This window comes from Quercus robur, chromosome 5 (genome assembly GCF_932294415.1).
Source record: "Quercus robur chromosome 5, dhQueRobu3.1, whole genome shotgun sequence".
Taxonomy (NCBI): domain Eukaryota; kingdom Viridiplantae; phylum Streptophyta; class Magnoliopsida; order Fagales; family Fagaceae; genus Quercus; species Quercus robur.
In genome coordinates this window covers 28,564,186-28,577,064 of record NC_065538.1, presented here as the reverse complement: position 1 = coordinate 28,577,064, position 12,879 = coordinate 28,564,186, and the positions used below count along the sequence as shown (strand labels likewise).

At 33.9% G+C, this 12,879-nt stretch overlaps 2 protein-coding genes across 3 annotated transcripts; one reads left to right on the top strand and one right to left on the bottom strand.

Moving 5' to 3' along the window:
• Nucleotides 1-4,899: 4,899 nt before the first annotated feature.
• On the top strand, nucleotides 4,900-7,685 carry LOC126725716 (putative pentatricopeptide repeat-containing protein At3g15930). Its single transcript, XM_050430576.1, has one exon. It carries the CDS (start codon nucleotides 5,028-5,030, stop codon nucleotides 7,233-7,235), a length of 2,208 nt encoding a protein of 735 aa, XP_050286533.1. The 5' UTR covers nucleotides 4,900-5,027; the 3' UTR covers nucleotides 7,236-7,685.
• A 2,328-nt stretch (nucleotides 7,686-10,013) lies between these two features.
• On the bottom strand, nucleotides 10,014-12,621 carry LOC126725715 (uncharacterized). Of its 2 annotated transcripts, XM_050430575.1 has the most exons (3): nucleotides 12,424-12,621; nucleotides 11,701-11,737; nucleotides 10,014-11,173 (listed from the first exon to the last, which is right to left on the bottom strand). In XM_050430575.1, the coding sequence occupies exon 3, from the start codon at nucleotides 11,136-11,138 to the stop codon at nucleotides 10,179-10,181; it is 960 nt and encodes a 319-aa protein (XP_050286532.1). In that variant the 5' UTR covers nucleotides 11,139-11,173; nucleotides 11,701-11,737; nucleotides 12,424-12,621; the 3' UTR covers nucleotides 10,014-10,178. The 2 variants fall into 2 exon arrangements, with proteins under 2 accessions (XP_050286532.1, XP_050286531.1); XM_050430574.1 differs by lacking the exon at nucleotides 11,701-11,737 and having other exon boundaries at nucleotides 12,424-12,620.
• Between the last annotated feature and the right edge of the window lie 258 nt (nucleotides 12,622-12,879).

The following is a 12,879-nucleotide window of genomic DNA, read 5'->3' as shown; positions in this document are numbered from 1 at the left end:
CATTTGTTCCATACAACATTCCACATTTCCTACAACAATTTTGAGGTTGTTTAATTTTCCGGGTTTTATTTTATTATTATTATTATTCATTCATGCATCATGTGGGCTGTTGACTAGCACACACTGTCAATCATTTATCATGGGAAAAATGCTCAAACGCATTTTGAACTTTTTATTTTTAGTTAATATAGTACATCAACTTTATATTCTTGTCACGTGACAAAAAAAATAAAAATTTAAAGCAAATTGTTGCAAACTTGCAACCGATTAAGAGGGAGAGAGTATCGAACTAGACGGTGTAGTTGGTGGTCTCACCAGAGTTGGAGTTTGTGGGTTCATCAATTGCCTCTTCAGCGCCAAGTCAAGTAGATGCGGATCTAAAATTCCTAAAATTTTGATCAGTCTGAAATCCAAAACCAAAAACGTTTTCAGTTTTGAGAATTTTTCCCCCACTTATGTCTTTCTATCTTCTTTATCTAAAATAGAAATGTTAACTTTAACCTTAATTTTTTAATATATATATATATATATAACCTTTTCAATTTAAACTATAAACCCATTTTTAGAGACAAGCAGAAAATGCTTAAACAAAATGACAATTTGTGGTTATTTTAACAATATCATTTTTAAACCATATTATTAAATATGACATAATGTAAGATGGAACGCATTTTAACAATTTTTCTGTTTTCTTTTTTGTTCTTTTTTCACTTATTAACTCTCTATATTTATTTATTTATCCAATTTGGTTACACACTCTAGAAATCATGCATTGATGTGATCTTGTTATAACGCGGTTAGCCTCGATGAATCGACGTGAGATAATTTGACTTTGTGTTTAAGGATGGTATGTTTGAATTTGCCTCAAAGAAGAGGAGTCTAATTAATTGGAGGCAATATGTTGTGATTTTGAATCTTTGATGGCAATAAAAACAACTAGCAATAAAATGAAAGTACATGTACTATGTAATAAGTAACTAAATTACAAAATTTTTTTGTTTTTATGGGAATAGTAACTAAATTACACTGATTTGTTATCTTGAAGGCGCTTCTTTTTTTTTTTTTTTTTTGTGATTTAGTGTCATAATTTTCTGGAAAATAAAATTGAAAAAAACCAACTAAAGATCATCAAATAAATCACAAAACTGGACTGTTAGACTGTATAAATGCAAGCCATGCTGCATCATCTGCAGATGTAAAATTAGAATCAAACCACCAAAAAGAACCGAAGCTACTTTGTCATTAACTGCTTTAAAGTTTGCAATGATTCAGTTAGCCAATCAAATAGTCTCCAATGGTGAAATAATCTCCATGGACATCTAACTGATCTAAGGCCGAAAAAATTGTAAGTAAATAAAAATTGAAGCAAATAATCATAGATACCCAAATAGTAGCAATAAATAAACAAACTTGTTTGTGTTTGGTTTGGTTAGCTAAAAACTTCAAGTGAGAAAAAGAGAAAACATTTGTTTTTTGTCTTTTTAATTTTCTGCGAGTGTTGAAGATTAATGTCTTCAATTGAATTGCAAACGCTATCTTGAGCATCCCTCATAGAGTTTTCTGGTTTTTTATTGCCTTTGTTTTTTTCTTTGTCAATTTTTTACAAAGGGATATCTTGAAGAAGAGTTTAATATTTTTAAATCTAAAGATAAGACATTAAAGTTTAGGGCTAAACCTAATGAAAATAAACTACCATCCACAACTAAAATTACACAAATCAACTTGCAACAAATTAAACTACAATGAAACAACACCAGGCAAACTATAACCAAAAATTAGAATGACAAGTGAATATATGAGTGAAAGTGTGTCCATTCTTTAGAATGCTAGCCTTATTTATACCTGAGATTCAACAATTATTTTTAGCTACTTGCAACATGTTTTGTTGGCCGCAATTTTTTAGGGACTCCTGGTAGATGCTTTTAGGGGTGTCAATGTTTGACAAGATCCGCGAATACGACATGAATTTGACATGGTTTTTACGGGTTAGGTTGAATCTTAGTGGGTTTGGGTCATAAATAAGTATTACTATAAACGATTCGATAAGAAACATATCATAAGCGGGTTAACCTTTGTGACCCGCAATTAACACATTTGACATGTCAATTTATTTATGTTAACTCGAAATGACCTAGTTAACATAACCAATTTAACTTGTATAACAAATAAATATTCATTTTATTTTCAAATTTTCAAATACCTTTTATATACAACAAATATTTTAAACATAAAAAAAAAAAAAAAAAAAAAAAAAAAAAAAAAAGAGACATAAATTATGTTATATTTTTTATACTTAGTGTAGGGAGATCATTTTTTGGGCCCAAATAACATTGGGCCATGAGTGAAATAAGCCCAATCCAGGCTAGCCCACTTTAAGGACTAGCCATACTAAAAGAGACCAACCTCGGACAGCAGATCAGACAATATGTCACCTTGGATCCGAGGATGAAACTCACCAAGGACCTCATTCGAAGACAAGACTCTTATCAAGCTGACAAAGACAAAGCACCTACCAAGCTTTCAAGGAAGAATATTGGAATGTACGGGATTGTTCAAGGAAGCTTGCTGAACCTTCATGATAAAGCTACAGTCATTTCCACATTAATGAAGCTCACCTGCCTAGCACAATCCCATTTATTACTGAATAACTAGCCTGAATAATGCAAAGAGCCCTAAAAGTCTATTCAGCATAAAATTAAGGAAGGAAAAGCCTGATGGGAGAGAAAAATCTCCAGCTTTATAGGGGCAACACATCCTAGAGCTAGAAGTAGGGCAAATATAAGGGAGGATAAGGGTAGAAGAGGGGGACACAAAAAAAAAATTACTGAGGACCTAGAGTGAGAATCATAGAGAGAAAAAGAGAGCTTTAGAGCACCTTCACGAGCTTGTTCTTGAGAGGAAAATTGTAACACCTTACACATACTTGAGTAATATAATCTTTTTACATGGTTTTTATGTAGATGCTTATTCTTATTCAAATCTTCCATTGTAGATTATCATTAGCCCATAATACAAATTAGTTGTGTCACGAGTTAAGTTGATTTTTCATTTTTTTTACTCGCACACTTAGCATTTGTCGAATTATGTGGATGTTATATTTTTGTTAAATTATGTTATTTTGAATTTGGATTGAAGTGTATACACTTCTTTTGGACGATGTGTTTTAAGTGTTTGATATTATTATTAAATTTCAAATTGTATGGTTAATAAATATTTTGATGTTATGAGTTTGTATTAAACTTCTTCTTTATTAAATTTATAACAAGATTAAACAAATGTTTTCTTTAAGCCGGTTAAATAGATTGAATTTGTATCATCCCAACTTATTTAATATTAAGCTGGTTGAAATAAGTCGTGTCACATTCGTGTCAATCTGTTTATTAGGCATGTCAAGTGGGCCATGTTGTGTCAACCCACTTCGTTAACAGGTCGTATTAGGGTTAGAGTTGAAGAATCATGATATAATTATTAACTAGTTCAAGTTCGAGTTAAACCATTTAGCCAAATACTCCTACCTTAACACAACACAAACAGGACACGCTAAACACCCCTAGATGCGATGTCCTTCTTTCCATACTTTTAATGATGACTTTTTTTTTTTTTTTTTTTTTTTTTCTAATAATTTAAGCGCCAACTTATTTTAAATTTCGTGATTGCTGTAATTGCCACACTCCACTATTAATTTATAAAATGCTACCGTGTCCTTTAATATGTCATATTCCACTTCCAAAGCAATTAGGATATATCTTATTCCTTTCTCTTTTTTTAAAAAAAAATCACGATACATTAATATTAATGATTTTCTCAACCTTTATTTATTAAAAGAAAAAAAAAAAGCATATAGTCTTTTTCACTTATCTTATTTTATTTCAATTAGAAAGTAATTTTGGTCCTTCAAATAAATTTTTTTTTAAAATGTAATTTTGGGATTACCATATTATTAAACCTAGACCGGCTTGGCTAGTTGAACTGGAACTCAAGTGACTCGATACCTAGACCTGTTCGAGTGTTTAATTGGACCATTTCTATACAAAATCTAAAGGATTTGTGGCAATCCATGTAACCCAAATGACATTTTATGAACTGATTGGGTTTGTGAATTTTGTAAAATTACATCTATAAATCCAAATTATTGGCTTTTTTACTGTTTGATGATATGATATTTTAAAGAGAAGAAAAACTAAAGAATTAAAAAAAAAAAAAAAAATAGACTTCTCTCCAAGGCTCTTATCCCATCAAACCTCTATGACTATGCATCATTTTTTGGCTCCAAACTTGATCCCTTTTCACTTTCAGCGGGAGCCTGTAGGTATGAATAATTATAAAACTTTGTATTTCACAACTCCATGTTTTTTAGTTTTTAAGTTGAAGGGCAGTTTCTTTTGTTTTGTTTATTGTTTTTGTTGGGTAGTGCCAATGAGTGACCCTTGTTTCTTCTTTTGAATGTTTTGTTTAAGGGTTTGTTTGGTCAGGTTGAGGGGTTTTTCAACCTAACCTATTATGTTAGGTTAAAACAATTCAACCCAACCCATCAGGTTGGTCAAATTTTTTTAATTACTATTAGTATTATTAAATTGAGCATTAGAACAACTCCACCACAAATAAAAGTAAATTTATAACCAAATAATCTTCAGTGTAACACCAAACTAACACAATTTATTTGAGAAAAACTTAGGGTTTGGGTTTTATCTAAAAAGAAGGGTAAAAAAGTAACTAACAAAATTGTATAATATATTTTTAAATATATTTTTTTAAATTTAAATATATACTAAATATAGCCAGGTTGGATCGGATTAGGTTGATTTGTGAATCTTATGACCTAAAACCAACCCAACCTACTGTAAATAAAAAAAAATAAAAAAATAAAATAAAAAGAAAGGTGGTAATATTTAGAGGAAAGAACGTAGAAGAAGAAGAAGTCTAGAAGATATGAAGAGCCGACAAGAAAAAATACGTAATTCATGCAACTGCTAGAGCTCACTTGCAGGTCTCAACTCTAAAGTCTGTTGCGCTGATTCATTTCATTTATGACAACCTCTCTTCTCCACAAGGCTCACACTCACTTTCAGTCTCACTACTTTCATTTGACTTTCTCAGCTTTACATTCCTCCACCCTCGAGAGAATGGCCTCTCTCTTTGAATCCTGCAAATCCATGGACCAACTTAAGCAAATCCATTCTCACACAATCAAAACAGGGCTGACATCTAACCCTGTCCTACAAAATAGAATCATAGCGTCTTGTTGTACACGTGAATGGGGTGATATGAAATATGCGCGTCAAATGTTTGACACATTGTCTGAACCAAGTGTGTTCATTTGGAACACCATGATCAAAGGCTATTCTAGGATTGATTTTCCTGAAAATGGAGTCTCTATGTATTTAGAGATGTTGAGTAGGAATTTCAGGCCTGATCGTTACACATTCCCGTTCTTGCTGAAGGGATTTACGCGTGATATTGCATTGGAACGTGGTAAAGAGTTGCATTGTCATGTGGTTAAATATGGGTTTGATTCTAATGTGTTTGTTCAAAATTCTTTGGTGCATATGTACTCTTTATGCGGCTGGATTGATATGGCTCGTGGTATTTTTGATTTGAGTCAGACAAGCGATGTTGTTACTTGGAATGTAATGATGTCTGGGTACAACAGAATTAAGAAATTTATTGAATCAATAAAGCTTTTTGATGAGATGGAGAGAAAGGGACTGTTGCCCACTTCAGTTACCCTTGTTCTAGTTCTATCAGCTTGCTCCAAATTGAAGGACTTAGATTATGGCAAGCGGGTTCATAAGTATGTAAAAGAATGCAGGGTTGAACCTTCTTTGATGTTAGAAAATGCTTTGATTGATATGTATGCAGCTTGTGGGAAAATGGATCTTGCGCTTGGGATTTTTCAGAACATGAAGACCAGGGATGTGATTTCTTGGACCCCCATTGTTGCAGGGTTTGCCAATGTTGGAGAAGTTGATTTAGCTAGGAAGTATTTTGATCAGATGCTTGAAAGAGACTATGTCTCTTGGACTGCCATGATTGATGGATACCTTCAGGTGAACCAATTCAAAGAGGCTTTAGCACTATTCCGTGAGATGCAAACTTCAAATATAAAACCAGATGAATTCACTATGGTTAGTGTTTTAACTGCTTGTGCACATCTAGGGGCTCTTGAATTAGGAGAATGGATAAAGGCATATATTGAGAAAAACAAAATTAAGAATGATGTCTATGTGGGAAATGCTTTAATAGACATGTACTTTAAATGTGGGAACGTTGAAAAAGCACAAAGGATTTTTAAGGAAATGCCTCGGATTGATAAATTTACATGGACAGCGATGATTTTGGGTCTTGCCATAAATGGACAAGGTGAAGAAGCTCTTGATATGTTCTCTGAAATGCTAAAAGATTCAATAGCGCCGGATGACATAACTTACATTGGTGTTCTTTGTGCATGTACTCACACTGGCATGGTAGATATGGGAAGAAAGTTTTTCATTGACATGACCTCCAAACATGGGATTGAGCCCAATGTGGCACATTATGGGTGCATGATTGATCTTCTTGGCCGAGCTGGACATCTAAAAGAAGCTCATGAGGTTATAAAGAATATGCCCATGAAACCAAATTCAATTGTCTGGAGTGCACTTCTTGGTGCTTGTAGAGTACATAAAGATGTAGAAATGGCCGAAATGGCGGCTAAACAGATTCTTGAGTTGGAGCCTGAAAATGGGGCTGTTTATGTTCTACTTTGTAATATATATGCAGCTTGCAAAAGATGGGAAAACTTGCGCAAATTAAGACAACTTATGGTAGATAGGGGAATCAAGAAAACCCCAGGTTGCAGTTTGATAGAGATGAGTGGTATTGTTCATGAATTTGTAGCTGGGGACCATTCACATCCTCAATCTAAAGAAATCTACTCAAAGTTAGATGAGATGACAAGGAACTTGAAATTTTCGGGGTATTCACCTGATACATCAGAGATTTCCCTTGATGTAGGGGAAGAAGATAAAGAGACTGCACTTAACCGGCATAGTGAAAAGTTAGCTATTGCCTTTGCGCTGTTTAATTCAGGACCTGGGGTCACAATTAGAATCGTGAAGAACCTTAGAATGTGTGTGGACTGTCACCGAGTGGCAAAATTGGTGTCCAAGGTTTACAATAGGGAAGTAATTGTTAGAGATAAAACTCGATTTCATCACTTCAGGCATGGTTCATGTTCATGTAAAGATTATTGGTGAGAATTTAATAAAGGAGACTATAAATTGTTGATCTAATCTTATTTCTCTGTATAGCATCTGATTTTGAAGAGCATTAGAGCATTAATACTTCCAGTGCATTCTGTAACCATGAGGACATTGAGGAGACAATCACTTCTCATAGCTCGGACTTGTGAGGGACTGAAATTAAATAATAACCAGAGAAAATTATTTACTTCAACCACTATAGAATGGAATTGTAAGAGTAGACCTGCCTCTTTGGTAAGACAGCTTTGGCTCTTCCTTGCACTGACTTTCAATTGCTTTCAAGAATCACTTTGAAGCACATATTCTTTCTTTAACGGATCTGACCTCTGAAGATTACTGGAGAAACTCTTAGCTAGCTATGCACTCTCCGCATTTTTGGATTGAGTCAGTTGAATGAGTAATTATTAGGTACTCTTAGAGTACAATGACGTAGTACTACCTCCTCTCACATTCCTGGTGGATCCCTCCTCTCACGTTGTACTTTGTGAGAACCTCATAATTTTCATAGTTTGAGAGCCTTTTGATTCCCTTATCAAGGGTTGTTTTTTACCTTTTATCTTCATATTCTGTGCATATACATTTTGATGAACGTTGGAGAGAAAAGCTTGGCATGTTTACCATATCCAATCTGGACCTTGATTAGATCTCAAAATACGCCATTTAATACCTATAATTTCATCCAGTTGAAACTAATTGTCCCTATCTACTACATTCATTATGTAGGAAACTCTAAACCTTTAGTCTATGGTGCGGTCAAGCTTCTACTTACGGCCGGAACATGGAATGCATTTAAGCTCTAAAAGGTTGATTAGAGCCTGACTCTTTCTAAATGAAAGAACAATGAAACGCATGGCAATATTCATATGTCCAATGTTGGGTTTTTAGTTTTGCTGATGGGCAAGATTACATCAATACAAGCACAAGCGAAAAAAAAAAAACAAACCCTCATGTTGGGGACTGATAATACCTCCTTGGGACACCAAACGAGTCATATATATTCAACCCCCCATCTCCAGAACCTTGGAGCTATAAGATGAAGCTCAATGCTCTCAAAAACTTCTAACATATGGCCAGCTGATCTAGTGCACTCACAATTCAAGCCCCGTAGGATCTATAGTTAAACATTACTGAATCTGCAAATTAATTATCTAGTCTTGAGATAATTCAGCCCCGTATCTATAGTTAAACACGGGGCTTAATTAATTATCTAGTCTTGAGATAATTAAGCCCATAGTTGTTAGTATCGTACGATATATATCGTATCGTGTGTAAAAAGTTCTGTATCGTATCGGCGTATCATAAGTGCTCATGAATCGTACGATACAGTGTGTGTATCGTATAAATCGTATTGTATCGTAAAATCGTACGTATCGTACGATACATGGACAAATGCTTTAAAATGAGATTTTTTGTTAAAATTTGTACTTTTTATTTTAAATCTAACAAGTTGTTAGACTTATTTTTAACAAAGAATTATTAGTTTATTTAGTTTACCCTACTAAAATAACATATTCATAAGTTTTTTTTTACTCTCTCTCCTACAATTAAACTACATAGTACACACTTATTCTTTACTTTAATATTTACAAATTTATTTTATATACTACAAATAAAATATTAATTGACAATATAAATTTTTTTATTTTTATCATTATTGTTATAAGTCCAAGAAACTAGAATGCCAAAAAAAATTTTATAAAAATATTATTAAAATAAAAAGAACAAGAAGAGATAGTAAATGTTAATGACAAATGATGATGAAGAAAATTTTAATGAAGAAATAAGTTTACAAAATTATAAGCATGATGATAGCATTAACTTAGATGGGTTTGATTAGACAATTTGATGAATATGATGAAAATAAATTATTATTTTTGGGTCATTTGTAATATATTATCACTTTTGAATTTAAGAAATTTGAATGTGTATGTTATAAACACATGCTAGTTTGATTTATTTAGTTAGCTTGTTAAATATTATTACATAAGTGATGAATAAAGTAGTCATTTGTTAAATATATTCAAAATTTATAATGAATATACCCTTTATATATGTATATTTATAATTTTTTTTTTTAATTTTATTAAGTGTTTGTGTATCTTACGATACACGATACGATATATGAAATATAAAAATTAAAAATCAATTCACGATACGATTCACGTTTTGGCAACTATGATTAAGCCCCGTAGGATCTATAGTTAAGCCCGGTATCCACTGAGCAAATTAATTATCTAGTGTTCACAATGTCGGCTTTATCTTTTGGAAATATAGACTTCCATTTTCCATTGCTGTCTCAAAAATCAAACAATTGTTCACTTCAAAGGTCTATTCATGCCAAGTTTTATTTAAAGCCTTCGATTCAAAGGACCTTAGAACACCTCATATATGAATGGATGTACTATTACCTTATAAGAACATATTTCTGAGCAATTAAGTCCCTGCAAGACAGAATTTCCTGTGGGACTACATAGTTACTATCACAAAAGAATGTCAAACAAAGGCTAACTTCTGCAATACTTAAAAGCAGCAAGTTTACTTTTAATTAATTATCCTGTCTATGAATTGCTTGTCCACTAGTTTGGAATTGAGACCGTTTTATATTAGACATGCGATCAAGTTCCAGACTACCTGAAGGGAGAATGTAAAAGGTATGCTAAGAGTCAAACTCCGCGACTGTTAAGGTATACTTCTTTCATTTACATTAACTAATGTTCACATTTTCCTGTGATTTTACTCTCTCATGATCCAACACATATACTAACCAGCACCGAAAGGAAGAGATATTAAGAAATAGCTACTGCAAATACAAAATGTTGACACTAGAGTACAACAAATGCATACAGAGCCCTGTAAGTGCGAATCACAGTCAGTCAATACATTTCATACAGGCCATTATACTCCAAAGCCAACCACTGATGGCAAACTCATTGGCCTTCAACTTGACCCTGGGTCAAGAACAGGAAGCCTGCAATGCAGACTGATTGATTTATCAGTCTGACGAGAACCAGGAATGAAGAACTGAAATATCACTGTCAAGCAAGCACCCTGTGGAGCAATCCCATAGAAAGCACAGTCTGGCTTGGCCAAGTGACACTGGAGGCTCTTTGCAAAGTGCTTGACACTCACTTGCACAGATTGAGCATCTCCCCTCAAAATTGCCCTTGCTGAACGGGTCTGAGCACTCAGATTTCTATCTTCAGCTGGTGCATCTGCTTGCTCTCCTATGACCAACAATTTCTGAAACTCAGCACCAACTGTGATTAATGTTGTTGAAATCTGTACAAGTAGATCCCCATATTTGCTAATAGAGACATTGAGCAAATCACCAACATGCTTCAGCCTATCCACAAAGTTCTGCAGTTGATTCAAATCTGGAACCTGAACCAGAGTCTGAGGCAGATCTTGAGCCATATCAAGAGCAGTTTGAAGCTCAATAACTTGAGCTCTAGAAAAAGGTTTAGAGATTGGTACATCTTGAATGACCGCAGATTTATAACCCTTGGTTTCAAAGGTAAGGAAAGGCATTGGTTGAGTACAATTTGGAGGTAGTTTCTTCACTAATTTAATCTGGAGACGATTCTGAGTGGGCCCACTTCCAAATTCTGTACAAATGCTGACACTGCTACGAACAGCCCGCTGGAGAAGCGAAATGTCAATGGCAAAAGCAATGCGGTCCTCGTTCTGGCTAGAGATGCGGTAGTCATCAAAAAGAGCTTCTTTACGAAACTGGGCAACAGATTGAATTCCGTCACCATTGAGGAGGTTGTGGAGAAACATTGTGTGGTCTCTGGTGAGGTACAGGTGACAGATCTTCCCCATCTTGTCTAGGGCTGGTAGGAACCTCTTTTCTAAAAGATTCACACCATTTTCTGTGAGGAACGCCTTGAACTTCATATCTCTGTCTTTTTGCTTCTGCTCTCACTTCTTTGCTAAAGATTGGAGACAATCCACCAGAGGACACGCACACAGAGCATGTTAGTGTATATGTCAATATATATCATATGCAATGTGAATACTTAATCATGCATTAACAACTTGATTTTTTGGATGCTGACTATTTCAAAAACAAACATCCTAATTCAAGCTTACTACCATCAAAAGCAGAGAGCTACGAGATTGCCAAAAAAATTTAAACATATGTTGCATAATTCCACCACTCTAGACATCTAATGAAATTTGAAATCTCTTTGCTACCTGGATGAGCTAAAATATTAAGGGACCTTGAGTGAATAGTCTTTTCACATAGCTTCATATTTCTTACAGTTTCTAGCTTAGTGTTAAGATTATGATTAAAACAATCGACATATTTTATATAGAATCACTAATCCAACAATATAAGTGGAATGAACTTCATCTTTGAATGCATGCTAATATATGAATATTAATCAATTGGACTCAAGCACATCTTCCCCTATAATTACATGAGGGAGGTTGAGATCATGGCTTCAAAACCCACCATTTATCTTGCCTTCTCTTTCCAAATCCATGTGTTACTATCAACATAACAAAGAGATAGAAAAAGTAAATTGGTGCATACCATATGCTTCACAAATGACAATCCCAACACTATATTTTGAATTTCAATCATAAATTAACAAACAAAAAAAAAAAAATCTTTTTTATAAAAAGCACCTTGGTGCAAAAGCCACTCATCTAGTGTCATTCATTAATCTCAAGAAATTCTGCTTCTATAATATCAAAGATTTTTTTTTTTTTCAATTTATGTCATATATTTGTAAATCACCTCAACTAAACACAACCAGACAACAGTCCTAGGATTGTTTAATTGAACGTCATTGTTTTTCTCAATTACTAAATTACTAAAGAAATGAATAATCCTCAAATAAACAAAATGTAGATGATTATAGTTAAGACACGGTTAGGGCTGAAAATCCCACAATTGACAACTGGGTGATTGCTTTGGATCTTTTTGTTCATAAAAATTCTCAGCAAACAAACGGAGTTTCCCTTAGCCCTCTGTTTGGTTGGCAAGAAAATAGAAGAAAAGCTAGAAAAGATTAAGAAAGCAAAACAGACAAACAACAGTGGAAGTGTAAAAGCCAAGGTGTTGAGTAGCATAAAAAGAAGTTTAGTTTTATCCCAAAAAAAAAAAAAAATTTCTACGTTTTCTCGGGAACCAAACAGATAAAAGGGATGGAGAGAGTTAGAGGAAGCTGACCTGAGACTTTGGGAGCGGAAATGGAAATTTTGGGACAAATGGAATCCGCGCCAAATTGAATTCCAATGTATAGTGGTACAACTAGGAATTTTGAGAATGTTTTGAAGGCAAAGTAGGCAATGAAAATTTTCGGGTTCTGAATTACTGTATGATCCGGACTTGACCCGTTCAATTGTCCGATCGTTAGATAGGTGGGTTCAATTTTTGTACTAATAATGAGCTTCAAGCTAGCCACCAGATTGAAAGATTTCCCTTTTACTTATAACTTTATTTTTTTATTTTTTTTAATAATTCGATAGATGGAGTAGAAGAGATTTAGGCTCCGCTTGGGAGGAGGGAATGGAATGGAATGGAATGGAAATGAATGAAAAGAATCATTTTAGAATATTCTTCTCTTCCCTTGTTTGAGAGTTTTATGGCCTGTTTGGATCTTTATAAAAGGAGGGGGAGTAGAGT

Excerpts from the sequence above, each read along its gene's own strand:
- LOC126725716 (XM_050430576.1), top strand. The coding sequence starts at position 5,028 with ATGACAACCTCTCTTCTCCACAAGGCTCACACTCACTTTCAGTCTCAC.
- LOC126725715 (XM_050430575.1), bottom strand. The coding sequence starts at position 11,138 with ATGAAGTTCAAGGCGTTCCTCACAGAAAATGGTGTGAATCTTTTAGAA.